The 21,154-nt window shown below is 38.5% G+C and overlaps 1 protein-coding gene across 1 annotated transcript in view; it reads left to right on the top strand.

Annotated features, from left to right (window-relative positions):
* The window catches only part of CEP78 (centrosomal protein 78), a 168,490-nt gene that overhangs the window by 116,784 nt on the left and 30,552 nt on the right, over positions 1-21,154 (top strand). Inside the window, exons 12-14 of the mRNA XM_053702476.1 lie at positions 11,673-11,813; positions 12,295-12,372; positions 18,300-18,466. Of these exons, the coding sequence (XP_053558451.1) occupies positions 11,673-11,813; positions 12,295-12,372; positions 18,300-18,466 (386 nt within the window). The remainder of the gene's footprint in view (positions 1-11,672; positions 11,814-12,294; positions 12,373-18,299; positions 18,467-21,154) is intronic.

The raw sequence follows: 21,154 nt of genomic DNA, 5'->3' as shown, positions 1-21,154 counted from the left end.
TCCACCTTGCTGGCGTCTGAGTCGGACTGGAGCTCTCTGCCCTTTACCAATCCAGCCACGGGCCCATCCATCTGGCCCATCAAGACTCACTCTCATTTCATCAGTCCATAAAACCTTAGAAAAATCAGTCTTGAGATATTTCTTGGCCCAGTCTTGACGTTTCAGCTTGTGTGTCTTGTTCAGTGGTGGTCGTCTTTCAGCCTATCTTACCTTGGCCATGTCTCTGAGTATTGCACACCTTGTGCTTTTGGGCACTCCAGTGATGTTGCAGCTCTGAAATATGGCCAAACTGGTGGCAAGTGGCATCTTGGCAGCTGCACGCTTGACTTTTCTCAGTTCATGGGCAGTTATTTTGCGCCTTGGTTTTTCCATACGCTTCTTGCGCCTTGGTTTTTCCATACGCTTCTTGCGACCCTGTTGACTATTTTGAATGAAACGCTTGATTGTTCGATGATCACGCTTCAGAAGCTTTGCAATTTTAAGAGTGCTGCATCCCTCTGCAAGATATCTCACTATTTTTAACTTTTCTGAGCCTGTCAAGTCCTTCTTTTGACCCATTTTGCCAAAGGAAAGGAAGTTGCCTAATAATTATGCACACCTGATATAGGGTGTTGATGTCATTAGACCACACCCCTTCTCATTACAGAGATGCACATCACCTAATATGCTTAATTGGTAGTAGGCTTTCGAGCCTATACAGCTTGGAGTAAGACAACATAAAGAGGATGATGTGGTCAAAATACTCATTTGCCTAATAATTCTGCACTCCCTGTATATATGTGTGTGTATATATATATATATATATATACACATCTGTACACAAATATAGACATATATATATACACACACACACACACACACATATACAGTATATATATATATATATATATATATATATATATATATATATATATATATATATATATATATATATATATATATATAATGTGTGTGTGTGTGTTTAGACATGTATATGTATGCATCTCTATGTTCAAGCACTTTGCATGCCTTTTTTTTTTTCCTTACACATGAGACCTCATATCTTTAAACATTTATAACTTTTTTTGTGCAATTTAATAATATTTTATTAGATGGTGTTATCATGAGTGTCACTGTACTGTTAAATGTATTTTTGATGTATTTTGTGAAACTTTTTTGCGTCGCTAAACAGTTAACCAGAGCTCTTAGGTCGCGTTAATCCAAAGCTTTAAGTTCAAGCGATCGCATTTATTTTCAACTTGTAATATGAGCGGGAAAACCCTGTGTGTGCAAACAGCTGCGATAAACCCCTTTCTCTTGTTAAGTGTATCCAGTCCACGGATCATCCATTACTTGTGGGATATTCTCCTTCCCAACAGGAAGTTGCAAGAGGATCACCCACAGCAGAGCTGCTATATAGCTCCTCCCCTCACTGCCATATCCAGTCATTCTCTTGCAACTCTCAACTAAGATGGAGGTCGTAAGAGGACTGTGGTGTTTTATACTTAGTTTATTTCTTCAATCAAAAGTTTGTTATTTTTAAATGGTACCGGAGTGTACTGTTTATCTCAGGCAGTATTTAGAAGAAGAATCTGCCTGCGTTTTCTATGATCTTAGCAGAAGTAACTAAGATCATTTGCTGTTCTCACATATTCTGAGGAGTGAGGTAACTTCAGAGGGGGAATAGCGTGCAGGTTTTCCTGTAATAAGGTATGTGCAGTTAAAATATTTTTCTAGGGATGGAATTTGCTAGAAAATGCTGCTGATACCGAAGTAATGTAAGTAAAGCCTTAAATGCAGTGATAGCGACTGGTATCAGGCTTATTAATAGAGATACATACTCTTATAAAAGTGTAATATAAAACGTTTGCTGGCATGTTTAATCGTTTTTTATATATGTTGGGTGATAAAACTTATTGGGGCCTAGTTTTTTCCACATGGCTGGCTTGAATTTTGCCTAGAAACAGTTCCTGGAGGTTTTCCACTGTTGTAATATGAGTGGGAGGGGCCTAATTTAGCGTTTTTTTTGCACAGCAAAAATTACAGACACAGACATCCAGCTTCTTCCTGCATGTTCCAGGACTTCTCTGAAGGGCTCAAAAGGCTTCAAAAGTCGTATTGAGGGAGGTAAAAAGCCACAGTAGAGCTGTGGCAGTTGTTGTGACTGTTTAAAAAACGTTTTTTGTCATTTGTTATTCCGTTTTTGGTATTAAGGGGTTAATCATCCATTTGCAAGTGGGTGCAATGCTCTGCTAACTTGTTACATACACTGTAAAAATTTCGTTAGTGTAACTGCCTTTTTTCACTGTTATTTCAAATTTGGACAAAATTTGTGTTTCTTAAAGGCGCAGTAACATTTTTTTATATTGCTTGTAAACTTGTTTTAAGTGTTTTCCAAGCTTGCTAGTTTCATTTCTAGTCTGTTTAAACATGTCTGATACAGAGGAACCTACTTGTTCATTATGTTTGAAAGCCATGGTGGAGCCCCATAGGAGAATGTGTACTAAATGTATTGATTTCACCTTAAACAGTAAAGATCAGTCTTTATCTATAAAAGAATTATCACCAGAGGGTTCTGTCGAGGGGGAAGTTATGCCGACTAACTCTCCCCACGTGTCAGACCCTTCGCCTGCCGCTCAGGGGATGCACGCTAATATGGCGCCTATTACAACAGGGACGCCCATAGCGATTACCTTGCAGGACATGGCTGCAATCATGAATAATACCCTGTCAGAGGTATTATCTAGATTGCCTGAATTAAGAGGCAAGCGCGATAGCTCTGGGGTTAGGAGAGATACAGAGCACGCAAATGCTGTAAGAGCCATGTCTGATACTGCGTCACAGTATGCAGAACATGAGGACGGAGAGCTTCAGTCTGTGGGTGACATCTCTGACTCGGGGAAACCTGATTCAGAGATTTCTAATTTTAAATTTAAGCTTGAGAACCTCCGTGTATTGCTTGGGGAGGTATTAGCTGCTCTGAATGACTGTAACACAGTTGCAATTCCAGAGAAATTGTGTAGGCTCGATAGATACTATGCAGTGCCGGTGTGTACGGACGTTTTTCGTATACCTAAAAGGCTTACAGAAATTATTAGCAAGGAGTGGGATAGACCCGGTGTGCCCTTTTCCCCACCTCCTATATTTAGAATAATGTTTCCAATAGACGCCACTACACGGGACTTATGGCAGACGGTCCCTAAGGTGGAGGGAGCAGTTTCTACTTTAGCAAAGCGTACCACTATCCCGGTTGAGGACAGTTGTGCTTTTTCAGATCCAATGGATAAAAAATTGGAGGGTTACCTTATGAAAATGTTTATTCAACAAGGTTCTATTTTACAGCCCCTTGCATGCATTGCGCCTGTCACTGATGCGGCGGCATTCTGGTTTGAGGCCCTGGAAGAGGCCATCCATACAGCTCCATTGGATGAAATTTATTGACAAGCTTAGAACGCTTAAGCTAGCTAACTCATTTGTTTCTGATGCCATTGTTCATTTGACTAAACTAACGGCTAAGAATTCCCGGATTCGCCATCCAGGCGCGTAGGGCGCTATGGCTTAAATCCTGGTCAGCTGACGTGACTTCAAAGTCTAGGGCCTAGATTTGGAGTTTGGCGGTAGCCGTGAAAACCAGCGTTAGAGGCTCCTAAAGCTGGTTTTAGGCTGCCGCCGGTATTTGGAGTCAGTCAAAAAAGGGTCTAACGCTCACTTTTCAGCCGCAACTTTTCCATACCGCAGATCCCCTTACGTCATTTGCGTATCCTATCATTTCAATGGGATCTTTCTAACTCCGGTATTTAGAGTCGTGTCTGAAGTGAGCGTTAGAAATCTAACGACAAAACTCCAGCCGCAGAAAAAAGTCAGTAGTTAAGAGCTTTCTGGGCTAACGCCGGTTCATAAAGCTCTTAACTACTGTGCTCTAAAGTACCCTAACACCCATAAACTACCTATGTACCCCTAAACCGAGGTCCCCCCACATCGCCGCCACTCGATTAAATTTTTTTAACCCCTAATCTGCCGACCGCCACCTACGTTATACTTATGTACCCCTAATCTGCTGCCCCTAACACCGCCGACCCCTGTATTATATTTATTAACCCCTAACCTGCCCCCCACAACGTCGCCGCCAGCTACCTACAATAATTAACCCCTAATCTGCTGACCGCAAAGCGCCGCCACCTACATTATAGCTATGTACCCCTAATCTGCTGCCCCTATCACCGCCGACCCCTATATTATATTTATTAACCCCTAATCTGCCGCCCTCAACGTCACCTCCACCTGCCTACACTTATTAACCCCTAATCTGCCGACCGGACCGCACCGCTATTATAATAAAGTTATTAACCCCTAATCCGCCTCACTAACCCTATAATAAATAGTATTAACCCCTAATCTGCCCTCCCTAACATCGCCGACACCTAACTTCAAACATGAACCCCTAATCTGCCGACCGGAGCTCACCGCTATTCTAATAAATGTATTAAACCCTAAAGCTAAGTCTAACCCTAACACTAACACCCCCCTAAGTTAAATATAATTTAAATCTAACGAAATTAATTATCTCTTATTAAATAAATTATTCCTATTTAAAGCTAAATACTTACCTGTAAAATAAATCCTAATATAGCTACAATATAAATTATAATTATATTATAGCTATTTTAGGATTAATATTTATTTTACAGGTAACTTTGTATTTATTTTAACCAGGTACAATAGTTATTAAATAGTTAATAACTAATAGCTACCTAGTTAAAATAATTACAAATTTACCTGTAAAATAAATCCTAACCTAAGTTACAATTAAACCTAACACTACACTATCAATAAATAAATTAAATTAAATACCTACAATTACCTACAATTAAACCTAACACTACACTATCAATAAATTAATTAAATACAATACCTACAAATAACTACAATGAAATAAACTAACTAAAGTACAAAAAATAAAAAAGAACTAAGTTACAAAAAATAAAAAAATATTTACAAACATAAGAAAAATATTACAACAATTTTAAACTAATTACACCTACTCTAAGCCCCCTAATAAAATAACAAAGCCCCCCAAAATAAAAAAAATGCCCTACCCTATTCTAAATTACTGGAACAGCCAATAGAATGCGAGCTCAATCTGATTGGCTGATTGAATCAGCCAATCGGATTGAACTTTATTCTGATTGGCTGATTCCATCAGCCAATCAGAATATTCCTACCTTAATTCCGATTGGCTGATAGAATCCTATCAGCCAATCGGAATTCGAGGGACGCCATCTTGGATGACGTCATTTAAAGGAACCGTCATTCGGCTAGTAGGCGTCGGGAGAAGAGGATGTTCCGCGTCAGATGGAAGATGATGGCTCCCGAAGAAAGAAGATTGAAGATGCCGTTGATAGAAGACTTCATCCGGATCATGGACCTCTTCAGCCCCCCGCTTGGGCTTGGATCAGGACATCGGAGGAGCTCTTCTGGATCGATCAGTGAACCTGGTATGGTGAAGATAAGGTAGGAAGATCTTCAGGGGCTTAGTGTTAGGTTTATTTAAGGGGGGTTTGGGTTACATTAGTGGTATGTGGGTGGTGGGTTGTAATGTTGGGGGGGGGTATTGTATGTTTTTTTTACAGGCAAAAGAGCTGAACTTCTTGGGGCATGCCCCGCAAAGGGCCCTGTTCAGGGCTGGTAAGGTAAAAGAGCTTTGAACTTTAGTAATTTAGAATAGGGTAGAGCATTTTTTTTATTTTGGGGGGCTTTGTTATTGTATTAGGGGGCTTAGAGTAGGTGTAATTAGTTTAAAATTGTTGTAATATTTTTTTATTTTTTGTAACTTAGTTCTTTTTTATTTTTTGTACTTTAGTTAGTTTATTTCAGTGTATTTATTTGTAGGAATTGTATTTAATTTATTTATTGATAGTGTAGTGTTAGGTTTAATTGTAGATAATTATAGGTATTTAATTTAATTTATTTATTGATAGTGTAGTGTTAGGTTTAATTGTAACTTAGGTTAGGATTTATTTTACAGGTAAATTTGTAATTATTTTAACTATTTTAGCTATTAAATAGTTCTTAACAATTTAATAGCTATTGTACCTGGTTAAAATAAATACAAAGTTACCTGTAAAATAAATATTAATCCTAAAATAGCTATAATATAAATATAAATATAATTTATATTGTAGCTATATTAGGATTTATTTTACAGGTAAGTATTTAGCTTTAAATAGGAATAATTTATTTAAGAAGAGTTAATTAATTTCGTTAGATTAAAATTATATTTAACTTAGGGGGGTGTTAGTGTTAGGGTTAGACTTAGCTTTAGGGGTTAATACATTTATTAGAATAGCGGTGAGCTCCAGTCGGCAGATTAGGGGTTAATAATTGAAGTTAGGTGTCGGCGATGTTAGGGAGGGCAGATTAGGGGTTAATACTATTTATTATAGGGTTAGTGAGGCGGATTAAGGGTTAATAACTTTATTATAGTAGCGGTGCGGTCTGCTCGGCAGATTAGGGGTTAATAAGTGTAGGCAGGTGGAGGCGACGTTGAGGGGGCAGATTAGGGGTTAATAAATATAATATAGGGGTCGGCGGTGTTAGGGGCAGCAGATTAGGGGTACATAGCTATAATGTAGGTGGCGGCTCTTTGCGGTCGGCAGATTAGGGGTTAATTATTGTAGGTAGCTGGCTGCGACATTGTGGGGGGCAGGTTAGGGGTTAATAAATATAATATAGGGGTCGGCGGTGTTAGGGGCAGCAGATTAGGGGTATATAGGGATAATGTAAGTAGCAGCGGTTTACGGAGCGGCAGATTAGGGGTTAAAAATAATATGCAGGGGTCAGCGATAGCGGGGGCGGCAGAATAGAGGTTAATAAGTGTAAGGTTAGGGGTGTTTAGACTCGGGGTACATGTTAGGGTGTTAGGTGCAGACGTAGGAAGTGTTTCCCCATAGCAAACAATGGGGCTGCGTTAGGAGCTGAACGCGGCTTTTTTGCAGGTGTTAGGTTTTTTTTCAGCTCAAACAGCCCCATTGTTTCCTATGGGGGAATCGTGCACGAGCATGTTTTTGAGGCTGGCCGCGTCCGTAAGCAACTCTGGTATCGAGAGTTGAAGTTGCGTTAAATATGCTCTACGCTCCTTTTTTGGAGCCTAACGCAGCCATTCTGTGAACTCTCAATACCAGAGTTATTTTAAAGGTGCGGCCAGAAAAAAGCCAGCGTTAGATACGCGGGTCTTTACCGACAAAACTCTAAATCTAGCCGTAGGTTACTCAATATTCCTTTCAAGGGGCAGACCTTATTCGGGCCTGGCTTGAAGGAAATTATTGCTGACATTACTGGAGGCAAGGGTCATACCCTTCCTCAGGACAGGGCCAAATCAAAGGCCAAACAGTCTAATTTTCGTGCCTTTCGAAATTTCAAGGCAGGAGCAGCATCAACTTCCTCCGCTTCAAAACAAGAGGGAACTGTTGCTCATTCCAGACAGGCCTGGAAACCTAACCAGTCCTGCAACAAGGGCAAGCAGGCCAGAAAGCCTGCTGCTGCCCCCAACACAGCATGAAGGAACAGCCCCCTATCCGGAAACGGATCTAGTGGGGGGCAGACTTTCTCTCTTCGCCCAGGCGTGGGCAAGAGATGTTCAGGATCCCTGGGCGTTGGAGATCATATCTCAGGGATATCTTCTGGACTTCAAAGCTTCTCCTCCACAAGGGAGATTTCATCTTTCAAGGTTATCAGCAAACCAGATAAAGAAAGAGGCATTCCTAAGCTGTGTGCAAGACCTCCTAGTAATGGGAGTGATCCATCCAGTTCCGCGGATGGAACAAGGACAGGGGTTTTATTCAAATCTGTTTGTGGTTCCCAAGAAAGAGGGAACCTTCAGACCAATCTTGGATCTAAAGATCTTAAACAAATTCCTCAGAGTTCCATCATTCAAAATGGAAACTATTCGGACCATCCTACCCATGATCCAAGAGGGTCAGTACATGACCACAGTGGACTTAAAGGATGCCTACCTTCACATACCGATTCACAAAGATCATCATCGGTTCCTAAGGTTTGCCTTTCTAGACAGGCATTACCAATTTGTAGCTCTTACCTTCGGGTTGGCCACAGCCCCGAGAATTTTTACAAAGGTTCTGGGCTCACTTCTGGTGGTTCTAAGACCGCGAGGCATAGCGGTGGCTCCTTATCTAGACGACATCCTGATACAGGCGTCAAGCTTTCAAATTGCCAAGTCTCATACAGAGATAGTTCTGGCATTTCTGAGGTCGCATGGGTGAAAAGTGAACGTGGAAAAGAGTTCTCTATCCCCACTCACAAGAGTCTCCTTCCTAGGGACTCTGATAGATTCTGTAGAGATGAAAATTTACCTGACGGAGTCCAGGTTATCAAAACTTCTAAATGCTTGCCGTGTCCTTCATTCCATTCCACGCCCGTCAGTGGCTCAATGCATGGAAGTAATCGGCTTAATAGTAGCGGCAATGGACATAGTGCCATTTGCGCGCCTGCATCTCAGACGTCTGCAATTATGCATGCTAAGTCAGTGGAATGGGGATTACTCAGATTTGTCCCCTCTACTAAATCTGGATCAAGAGACCAGAGATTCTCTTCTCTGGTGGCTATCTCGGGTCCATCTGTCCAAGGGTATGACCTTTCGCAGGCCAGATTGGACGATTGTAACAACAGATGCCAGCCTTCTAGGTTGGGGCGCAGTCTGGAACTCCCTGAAGGCTCAGGGATCGTGGACTCAGGAGGAGAAACTCCTCCCAATAAATATTCTGGAGTTAAGAGCAATATTCAATGCTCTTCTGGCTTGGCCTCAGTTAGCAACCCTGAGGTTCATCAGATTTCAGTCGGACAACATCACGACTGTGGCTTACATCAACCATCAAGGGGGAACCAGGAGTTCCCTAGCGATGTTAGAAGTCTCAAAGATAATTCGCTGGGCAGAGTCTCACTCTTGCCACCTGTCAGCGATCCACATCCCAGGCGTAGAGAACTGGGAGGCGGATTTTCTAAGTTGTCAGACTTTTCATCCGGGGGAGTGGGAACTCCATCCGGAGGTGTTTGCTCAACTGGTCCATCGTTGGGGCAAACCAGAACTGGATCTCATGGCGTCTCGCCAGAACGCCAAGCTTCCTTGTTACGGATCCAGGTCCAGGGACCCGGGAGCGACGCTGATAGATGCTCTAGCAGCTCCTTGGTTTTTCAACCTGGCTTATGTGTTTCCACCGTTTCCTCTGCTCCCTCGACTGATTGCCAAAATCAAGCAGGAGAGAGCATCAGTGATTCTGATAGCGCCTGCGTGGCCACGCAGGACCTGGTATGCAGACCTAGTGGGCATGTCATCCTTTCCACCATGGTCTCTGCCTCTGAGGCAGGACCTTCTAATACAAGGTCCTTTCAATCATCCAAATCTAATTTCTCTGAGACTGATTGCATGGAGATTGAACGCTTGATTCTATCAAGGCGTGGCTTCTCCGAGTCAGTCATTGATACCTTAATACAGGCACGAAAGCCTGTCACTAGGAAAATCTACCATAAGATCTGGCGTAAATATTTTTATTGGTGTGAATCCAAGAATTACTCATGGAGTAAGGTTAGGATTCCTAGGATATTGTCCTTTCTCCAAGAGGGTTTGGACAAAGGATTATCAGCTAGTTCTTTAAAAGGACAGATTTCTGCTCTATCTATTCTTTTGCACAAGCGTCTGGCAGAGGTTCCAGACGTCCAGGCATTTTGTCAGGCTTTGGTTAGAATTAAGCCTGTGTTTAAAACTGTTGCTCCCCCGTGGAGCTTAAACTTGGTTCTTAAAGTTCTTCAAGGAGTTCCGTTTGAACCCCTTCATTCCATTGATATTAAACTTTTATCTTGGAAAGTTCTGTTTTTGATGGCTATTTCCTCGGCTCGAAGAGTCTCTGAGCTATCTGCCTTACAATGTGATTCTCCTTATCTGATTTTTCATGCAGATAAGGTAGTTCTGCGTACCAAACCTGGGTTTTTACCTAAGGTGGTTTCTAATAAGAATATCAATCAAGAGATTGTTGTTCCATCATTGTGTCCTAATCCTTCTTCAAAGAAGGAACGTCTTTTACATAATCTGGACGTAGTCCGTGCCTTGAAGTTTTACTTACAAGCTACTAAATATTTTCGTCAAACATCTTCCCTGTTTGTCGTTTACTCTGGACAGAGGAGAGGTCAAAAAGCTTCGGCAACCTCTCTTTCCTTTTGGCTTCGGAGCATAATTCACCTAGCCTATGAAACTGCTGGACAGCAGCCCCCTGAAAGGATTACAGCTCATTCTACTAGAGCTGTGGCTTCCACCTGGGCCTTTAAAAATGAGGCCTCTGTTGAACAGATTTGCAAGGCTGCGACTTGGTCTTCGCTTCACACCTTTTAAAAATTTTACAAATTTGATACTTTTGCTTCTTCTGAGGCTGTTTTTGGGAGAAAGGTTCTTCAGGCAGTGGTTCCTTCCGTTTAATCCTGCCTTGTCCTCCCATCATCCGTGTACTTTAGCTTTGGTATTGGTATCCCACAAGTAATGGATGATCCGTGGACTGGATACACTTAACAAGAGAAACATAATTTATGCTTACCTGATAAATTTATTTCTCTTGTGGTGTATCCAGTCCACGGCCCGCCCTGTCCTTTTAAGGCAGGTCTAAATTTTAATTAAACTACAGTCACCACTGCACCCTATGGTTTCTCCTTTCTCGTCTTGTTTCGGTCGAATGACTGGATATGGCAGTGAGGGGGGGAGCTATATAGCAGCTCTGCTGTGGGTGATCCTCTTGCAACTTCCTGTTGGGAAGGAGAATATCCCACAAGTAATGGATGATCCGTGGACTGGATACACCACAAGAGAAATAAATTTATCAGGTAAGCATAAATTATGTTTTTTGCTCATGTGCAACTGTTAACGTGCCACTCACTGTGAGAGTGAGTGTATTCCCCATCCTTCCTTTGCCAGATTTTTAGTACTTACTTATACTATTCCTTGCTATTATATTTTCCTTTTTTTTCTTCTACTCATACTTAAATGTGAATTTGTATGTGAAACACTTAAGTAAACCACAATTCAATTTTTTTCCCTGCTACCAAATAGCTGACCTGTTTATATTATCTTGAATTACTCTCTGTAGTGAAGTGAAATTACATGATAATCCAGTAGATGGCAGCAATTCTTCTGCTAATATCCAAGAAATATTTACTTCTAGTTAGTGTTTTTTTTTCTCCATTCAAGTTATATTGATACAGTGTGTGTGTGTGTGTGTATATATATATATATATATGTATGTATGTGTGTATATATATATATATGTATGTATGTGTGTATATATATATATATATATATATATATATATATATATATATATATATATATATATATATATATATATATATACACACACACATACCTCCTCTGTTAATGTCAATATATCTCTATCTCACACACAATTTATTTAGTATAAAACAAGCAATAAAGTAATTTTTATTATGCCAGGGTAATCTACCCTTTCTTTAGACAGTAAGCGGTAAATTGACTCGTTGTTATAAACATTTTGCATGTGTATATGATTTTTAATGTCTAATAAAAATGGACTTTTCTTTACATATAGTGGAAAAATATAAAATTGAAAATTTGAGGTTTGAATTCAGTACTCTTAAAGTTGTTGTTTGTTTTTTATTAGACAGGTTCTCCAGTTAAAGTATTGATGGATACTGATACTTCCTCAGATGTTGAAGCAAGTGCTTTAGATGTTTTTAACCTTGAGTCTGCAGTAGACAAATCCCTCAACAAAATTGGTGCAAAAAAATACAAGCGTTTACAGGTATTTAAATAATATCAAATCATTGTTTTCCCCTTAAATAATTTTTAAAAATTGCATGTAATTTACCTGTGTCCTCTGGTAGGAAACTGAACCTTTGAACATGTTTCTGTAACATTTTAAATGTAATAACAAAGTGGAAAACATTATGTATTGATATAAACACTGATTCCAAGGCTTTTGTGTGTGTTATATGTGTTATCAGTTGTGGCCATAGTCTTGATGACATCGTATTGTAGAACTATAGCTTTACATTTTTTACAAGTGCATTGCACTACATTTAACCTCTACCTGGTGATTCCATCGTTGGTGACACATTTATTTCTTTATTACACTAAAAACATAAATGTAAAGGTTAAAGTATAGAAGTGAATTTACGAGGCAACCAGTGTTTTAATCTCACATCTGAACAGAATCTTACTGACTTCCAAGTGTCCGTACAAAGTGCAAGACTCAACCCCAATTACATGTCTCCTGCTGACAGGTGGAATTGGAAGAATGCCAACGAAGGCTAAACGAGGAAAGAAAAGCAAGATTAAGAGCTGATGACAGGATAATTGAGGTAGTCTAGCAAAGTTTTATTTTTCTCCCAAAGGAAGTTGTTTATGTGGACAAATAGATTCCTGTGTCCTGTGCCTGTTTAGTGCATTGTGTTTTAATGGGCAAGTGTAGGAGGATACACAGATGGCTTTTTGTATTTTATTTTTATGAAAAATGATTTTCTTTAACAATTGATTAAAGGGCAAAAGGAAAGTGATCTAATGTGTTACAAAGTTTATTATTGCATTGTTTTTTGCATGTGTGTTATGGGTAAACTCATATTTATAGTCTGTTCTGCAGTTGCAATGCACTACTGGAAGCTATATGGTAATTGGTGGTCAAAGCTGGATTAGCCAACCAGGGCAGCAGGAAATGTCCCAGTGGGCAGCTACAATATAAACAGGCGAGACAATGCAGCTGTATCACCTGTCCTATCTCCTCTGAGCTATATGTATTAAAGGGACATTATACACTCATTTTTTCTTTGCATAAATGTTTTGTAGATGATCTATTTATAAAGCCCATAAAGTTTTTTTTTTAAATGTTTAGTTTTGCTTATTTTTAAATAACATTGCTCTGATTTTCAGACTCCTAACCAAGCCCCAAAGTTTTATTTGAATACCGTCAGCTACCTTCTCCAGCTTGCTCCTGTTTGTGTAAAGGGTCTTTTCATATGCAAAAGAAGGGGGAGGGGGGGAGTGTCTTATTTCCCACTTGCAGTGGGCTTTCCAACTACCTTTTCAACAGAGTTAAACTGAAAGCTTCTAAGTACGTTTTTAAACAGTTTTATACTGGATTTTTATATCAGTATCTGTGCATCTTATTCTTTATAGTAGTGTCTATTACATGCAGTTATATGAAAATGAGTGTATACTGTCCCTTTAAGGCCACTAAGTATTTTCTTGTAAGTTTTATTTTGTACTATTTTTGTATCCCTCATTAGAATGGTTTCTAGTGTAATCTAGTCACACTGTGAGACAACACACTGCATTCTATGCACTCAATAAAAAATAGGGCTGCTCTTCATATTTTTGCAGACCTTCTTACCTTCTTTTTATTCACAGTCCGCCCCTTTTGGTGGCTACCTACGTATGCTTCCTTTCTTCTCAACAGATGTGTTAAGCTAGGTTGCATTGCTGCTCTGGTGCTGACATTAATGGGATTGTTTACACATAACTGTTTTACCTCTATTTTGTCATTTTGAATAGCTGCTTTTTCTTTTAAAACCTCCACCTATACTGAAAATGTGAGTATTGCTATACGGTTGCAGAAAAGCTGTGTAAACAAGAGACATCAGAGGATATCTGTTTCCCACTGGGGATGGGACAGAGAGTTCATTCCATTTAAAGGGTGTTCTTGCAGCAACTTTAAATACAATTAACTGCTTGCCTGAGTACACTTAACTAAAAAGGGGTTAAAAAGACAGTTATATGAAGTAATAGTGAGATAATACAAAGCTCTAACACATAAGAGAATTTTCTTTTTGTACTTTAATATCCCTTTAAACACTGGATATTTGTTAAAAAATAAACTCTAATTGATCTTATATTAGTTGTTAGCGTCAGAGAGTTTGTCTCTTCCATCTAATGTATGGGTATTACAGGTGAATACGAATTGCTAGGTCATGCCATGTTTGCATTAATAATTGTAGTTAACTGTGTGTTTTAAATCCTACATAGGGTTAAGCTTCTACGTAAAATTCTTCAATGTTTGCGACTCCCAAGCAGGAAACCGTCAGTTATTGGTGACTCAGTGCAGATACTGCTCCTGATTGGCTCTCTGGCCATGTTCTGCTAGGGAGCTGCAATGCTTGCAGTTTCTGAGCAGAAATTTGCCTATGTGTTTAATCCATCAGAGTGCACATTTTTAAAATACTCTGCCTTGCAAGAATTTAATTCAGTCTGATTAATTGTGCCACGTCATGCATGATGTTAGAGCAGGTTGGAGTGGAGGCCTTTGAAATATACCTGTTAAATGCCATGTCACAATACACAGCTCTTTCTACTCTTCTTCTTCAGAGGGGCTGGGCGGATTTCAAGAGAAGGATTAATTTTGCTAAATGCCTTACCAGAGGTTAGGGGATGCTAGACTCTTGCAGAATAAAGAAACTAAATATGTGTGGATACAGAGCTGAGTCTAGCAGAAATTAGATTCCTGAGAGAATTCTTTTTACCTATTTCACATAGCACAAAGCTGTATAACCATTAGTGAATGGCATATATGTCTCAAAAGTCTCCATTCAATATGGGATCTAGCAGCACATCATATATCACCTGGCACAGTTAACTGTTCCTGTTAAATCCTTTATGTAATTTGACCATTTTTACTTATTGAAATCGCAGCACTTCTAATGGTTTGAACCTTGAAACCAAAGCGAAAAATCACCCAAGACTGCATACAAAGTTTTCACACAGAAATCCTGATGGATTGGAATGGGAACCTGTGTGTTTAAATGTCTATTTATATAGGTTAAATAGACATTGAACAATAAAACAATTCCATAATGTAAAGGGTTAAATAAACATTAAAACAATTCCATAATGTAAAGAAAATATTACTGTTTAATCATGCCATGGCATAATATATGATATTGGGTCAGGATAAACTGGCACAGTTCCAAAAATAATTTTCTCCCTTATTTTCTAAGATTAGGGACTCAGTGTTACAAGAAAGTTAACCCCTGATATACAAGATTTTTGTGGAGGATAAAATTTATTTTTCTGCAAAGATGTTATAACTCTGTAATAAAATATTCCAATTCTTTAGTTCCAAAAATAATTACTTAATAGCAGTAACCAACATTGTTTTACTATTTGATAATAAAATAAAATAACGAATACATGGACCTCAAAAATGTGAACAATCTGAGGATGTTAATTTTTTTCAAACTAGACTGTGTAGCATATTTATTAAAGGGCTAATGCCCCTATCTGTTACAGGCTGCTCATGTGAGATTTCAACTGATATTTATGAAGCTGCAGTTATAATGTCTGCTTCTTAAACCCTCTCCACCACCTCAGAGATGGCTGTTTAAAATCACACAGGACTGATTCTTCTGGGGGTAATTGACCAGCACTGCCCTCACACAGTTGGTTGTATGTCGCTCGTGTAATGATAAACATGGGCAGCAAATGCTGTTTGCAGTTTGTAATCCCAGGTGGACAGGTTTTCTACCTGTGAACTTTATCTGTCCCAAGAATGAGAAATCTTCCTCTGTGTATACACACCTTGCATACAGTGATTAAATCACTATTTATATGGTAAAAAAAACAGGGCAACTCCGAAAATATTAGAATGTTACGAACTGTTGACATTCTAAATTTCACAGTTAAACGGCACTACTTCTATTTTATGTACCATAAAAGTGTTATCATTTACATTTTTAGGCTTTGACTGCGCTTGCTCTACTATCTCCATAACACTGTCTAATAAACCGGATGTAGAGGTACTCTGTGCTGTAACACTTTTCCATGATATCTATGATTTGAGTATTCCATTGCTTATATTGCAGCATTTAAAGGGACAGTAAAGTCATAATTAGACATTTTAGTGATTTAGACAGAGCATACAATTTTAAACAACTTTCTATTTTACTTCCATTATTTAATTGTTTTCCTTCTTTTGTTATCCATTGCTGAAAGGTTTATCTAGGAAAGTTAATGAACAGCAAAGAACCTAGGTTCTAGCTGCTGATTGGTGGCTGCATATATATATATATATACCGATTGTCATTGGCTCACCCATGTGTGTAGTTAAAAACCAGTAGTGCATTGCTACTCCTTCAACAAGTGATACAAAGAGAATGAAGAAAATATGATAATAGAAGTAAACTGGAAAGTTGTTTAAAATTGTATTTTCTACCTAAACCATGAAAGAAAAATGTTGGGTTTCATGTCCCTTTAAGCCTTCTAGAGATGGCTAGCAGGGAATAAACTGTTACTGCAATTGCATATCTCAGTAAAACGAGGAATAGACAATTTCACTGACCTTTATCTTCATTTATTTCCCTAGACATGGTCTCCTTTGCTTACAGTGCTTTTTCCGATAAGCTTCACCTCATTGACCAGGCTAAATGTCAGACTGTGTGTCTGAGGTTAATGGATTATCTCATTTAAATAACAATTCTCTGATATTTTAGGCCTTGAAGGTCCTTTTTTTTCAAAGGGGTCACACTGGTTTGTCACAGAATATTTTTCTCTGTGGCACAAATGATCTTCGAGGGATGATAAACTCAAAAGTGAATTCCCAATAAATTAATAAATTCATGAAAATGAAAGAATTTGCAGTTTACATTAATTGTTTATTTTGCTTTAAAATTACCAGTACCAGCTACATACCTCACCTCCCTTGATTTGTGACCAATAAGGACTTACTGTACGTGTGCACGACTTTATGTAATCCCTAGATAACTGGTTTAGGTAATTTACTTAGGTTGCAGAATTTGACTTCCACCTTCTCTAGGGAGTGTGAGACAAGCATAGGTTTTATAGCAAAAGTGGGGAAAATAAATAATGAATATTGCTATGTTCTATTTTCATTAAATGTCCCTTCAAATGACAAAGCAGCATTTAAAATGGGTTGTTATTACTAATGACCCGAGTAAAGGGAACTGTTTAAGAGGATGTGTTGATAGAGGGACTTACCCACATATGTGGTGGCACTGCCAGCATGTTACCAATATCTGGATACAAACCTCTAAATTATTAAGTGACATTTTTTAAACAACTATCAATTTGACCCCTATCCAAGTTCTCCTTCATGACCCCCCCTACCTGTGTTTAACATGAAAATTAATACATTTATATTTCTTGTTTGTACTATTGTGAAATTAACAATATAAAAGAAGAAGGCGCCACAATAGTGTGTATCAATTAAACAATGACTCTGGGCACACACAGTATAACTCATACTTACGAGATATAAAGCACTTGATAAGTGCCACAAGAGCCTCCTGGACCATCAACAGCTGTCCAGATCGCTGTCCTTTCGCACAGACCGCAAATCTCCTGCTATAATAAAAGAGAAGAGGGTGCCACCATAGTGTGTATCAATTAAGCCAAGACTCCACACACGCACAGTAAATACCGTACTTACAGGATGAACAGCACTTGATAAGTGCCACAAACGCCTCCTGGACTATTAGCAGTTGTCCAGCTCACTGATCCCACATACGCTAACACACTCCTCCTGCTACCGATGATATGTCGTATTGCTCACTCCTTTTTTTGTGCCTCTATATGATTTCTGTTTGATTTAATACTAGGTGCATGTATTGTACATAATGGACCGTGACCTAATCTTCCAATCTTGTAATTGTATATTTTATTTTGTTTTTGGAAAATACAATAAAAATTATTTTCAATTAAAATGGGTTGTTATAACCTTATTAGTGGCAAAACTTAAATTTCTGTTCTGACAACGCTGACTGATGAGTGAGTATGCTACGTGGTCTAATGGGGCATATACAGTATGCCAATCAGCTTCGGTACACATGCACCGTGAGGGCACGCAGCACTGATTAAATGTAGAAACATAAAAACAAGGCTAAAGTGGCTGCTTCCTTATGTACAGTGTTTTGCTAGAGGAGTATTCTCTCAGAATACCGTAAAGTATCATATCCCTTTAAGAAATCCTGCACTCTACTTGGAGATAATTTATTATGCTAATTTCCACTTGTATATGGCAATACAACAAGCTATGTTAATAAAGTTTTTTGTTATTAACATAAAGTTTTATTTTATACAGAAACCCTGATTTCAAATGTATTGGGGAAAGTTGGATTTATCTATGATTATAAGATATCTGCTTATATATTACCTTCTGGTTTTTAGCAGTCATCTCCTCCTTTTAAAATATTTGTCATGTTTTACAGCACATTCTAGATGCTTTAAGATATAAAAAAAATAATGTTTTTTTTTGTTTGTTTTTTACTATTTAACGTTTTCTTAGTTGGAAGCTGAAAATAATCAGTTGAGACGAATCAATCAGACCCTTTCCGACTCTCTTCACCAGCAGGCTACAACTTCTGCTATTTTGGAGGATGAAGGTGTTCTTGATAGCATAGAAAAATCTTTCAGTAAATTTCATTCTTTCTTGGATCTGTTAAAAGATGCTGGGTAAGTAGACACATAATTAATCCTAGCAATAATGATGTACAAAAACTATTATTTGTGTATTTTGGAGGTTTCAACAAATACATTTTTCTTTCATGTAATTGGCAAGAGTCCATGAGCTAGTGATCAAAATAAAATGGTTTAGCAAAAAAATAAAAATAAATAAAACAAGCAACAAAAATTACTTAAACAGTGGAAGACAATTTACAATCTTAAGCAGCATTGCGCACCTTCTCTCCTTTTTTTGCATATGCGCAATTCTCCAAATATATCACTAGCTTTACATAACAAGATCCCTTAGACATAGATAAAGACTAAGGGCCTAATAGTCAAGAACTCGCTGGTATGCAGAGAACTCACGCACCTTTGGGGACTATTTTTAGCATTGCAATGTTCAGGTATACCTCGTTCACACAGCGGGTTAGGGACGAGAGCCCTGTATGTGTCTCTCCACATCCAGGACTCTGCATAGCAAGATAAACAGCTCTTAAAGTGATTGTAAAGTTTAAGGAATTAAAGCCCCGTATAAAAAAAATAATCTTAAAATAAGGGACACTTTAATTAATTAAACTTTACAAGTTTGCAGATCGATGACGAATCCGGTTTCCTCCAATCGATGCTTGCTCCCATTGGCGTCCAGCTCGTAGAGCATGCAACAATTGGAGGAAGCCAGATTTGTCATTGATATGCAAAATACAGAAGGAGAGCGGGCGGAGGATCGGCGGTCTGTTTACCATAACAAAAAGGTAAGTAACAAAAAAGTGTGTTTGTAAAGTTTAATGAATTAAAGTACCCCTGTTTTTAAGAGTATTTTTTATACTGGGCTTTAATTCCTTAAACTCATCAATCACTTTAAAGGAATAGTCTAATCAAAATTAAACTTTTATGATTCTGATAGAGCAGGCAATTTTAAGCAACTTTCTAATTTACTCTTATTATCAAATTTTCTTCATTCTCTTGCTATCTTTTTTTTTTCTTTTTTTTTTCTCAAATGCTTTATTGAAAATTGTATAACCGATACAAACGTGTAAAGGTAGAAGATAGTTACATGTGCATCAAATCTTTGTTATTGTATGAACACAAAAGAAAAAACGTTTTCTTCAAGAATGAGTTACATGTTGCAGTTCGTTAACAAGAAATATGGTTATACGTTAAATTAACAGGCATAAGCATGGGTTTAGACTGCATAAGGTATAATCAGATTAAATCATTCATGCAGGGAAAAAACACTTATTTTTATTTGTTGGGCTGTGAAGATGAATAGTTGGCTGACTAGGGATCAGGAAGTCCTTCGTCAGTTCTCATGATGAAGTATAGTGTATATTGTTAAGTTTGAGGTATTGATGGACACTTCAAGTCATGGGTGGAGAGGGTTTCTAGTCAAGATATTCTTCCCAAAGGACACAGATTGAATGTTAGTCGTCTGTTTGTTTATTGCAGGTGTAGTGGTATTTTTCTAATTAAGAGACTGGGAGGTCATTTCTTTCCAAGCAGGGATAGATGGAAGATTATGACTTATCCAGTTTTTTGGTATTTGTCATGATAGTTAATAGTGCTAGTCGTAATTTACATTTAACTTTAGTAAAATTGTTAAAAAGGAAAAACCAGATGTTTAATTCGAAAGTTATGGGTAAAAAGAATTCAAATTCAGTTTTGATTGCCTCCCAGTATGTCTGAGCGATGGTGCATGTCCACCATATGTGCGTGGGGTGGCTGTTGCGTTGCAGCCTCTCCAGCACTCTGGCAAGAGCGCGGTAAGGATGGTGTGCAGTCTGTATGGGGTATAATACCATCTATACAAAAATGTGACGTTCATTTCCATTACATAAATGGAGGATGAAGATTTTGTCATGTAGGAAATGATTTTTAGCCACTCCTCCTGGGTTTGGGTGGTGCCAATTTTAATTTCCCATTTTTGTGTATAGGAAGGGAGAGACGAGTTATGCGTTTGTATGAGTAATTAATGTGTGAAAGAAAGGAAGCCTTTATTAAGGGTATCATAAATGCAACTACTTTCAAATCTGGTTAGGGTACATGAGAGTTGAGCCTTTTGGGGGTGTTTTGTAAGGAAATCCGAGATTTGGTGGTATCGAAACCAATTTACATGTGTGGTCTCTGGGATGAGTGCAATTTCAGTTAAAGGTTTGGGGTTTCCATTTGTAATTATTGTGAGGCAGGGAGAATATCTAGATATATGGGGAACTTGGGTTGTTTGAACGGGTAGTGTGAAGGGGAAGTCGGGGTTATCACAAAGGAGGGTTAACCGAGAGGGTAGAAATGTATTGTAGAGATATGGCTATTTTGTTTAATATGTGTGTCCCATAGCTTAAAAGTTTCTTTGGTTATAGTTGGGAGATGTGTCGGTAGGTTCCTTTTTATTTGGGGGTAGCCAACATTTGCTGTCGAGATGGTTAATGTTGGATAATGAGTATTCTAGGAGTACCCATTCCTTGTGGGTCGAGTGCTTGCTCCAGTTTATGATTCTAGAGTAAAAAGAGGCTAACCTGTATTGTGTCAAATTTGGGATCCCGAGTCCACCCAACTCCTTAGGGCAGTAAAGTGTGGCGGTAGCTATCCGGGGTCTCCTGTGTTGCCATATGTATGAAATGATAGACTTTTGGAGATTGGGAATTAGTGATTTTGGGATAGGGATTGGTAAGGTTTGGAAGAGGTATAGTAACTTAGGGAGGA

The sequence above is a fragment of the Bombina bombina genome, chromosome 2 (genome assembly GCF_027579735.1).
Source record: "Bombina bombina isolate aBomBom1 chromosome 2, aBomBom1.pri, whole genome shotgun sequence".
NCBI classification, from domain to species: Eukaryota; Metazoa; Chordata; class Amphibia; order Anura; family Bombinatoridae; genus Bombina; species Bombina bombina.
The sequence above is the reverse complement of the archived record's forward strand: the minus strand, read 5'-3'. Positions and strand labels throughout refer to the sequence as shown.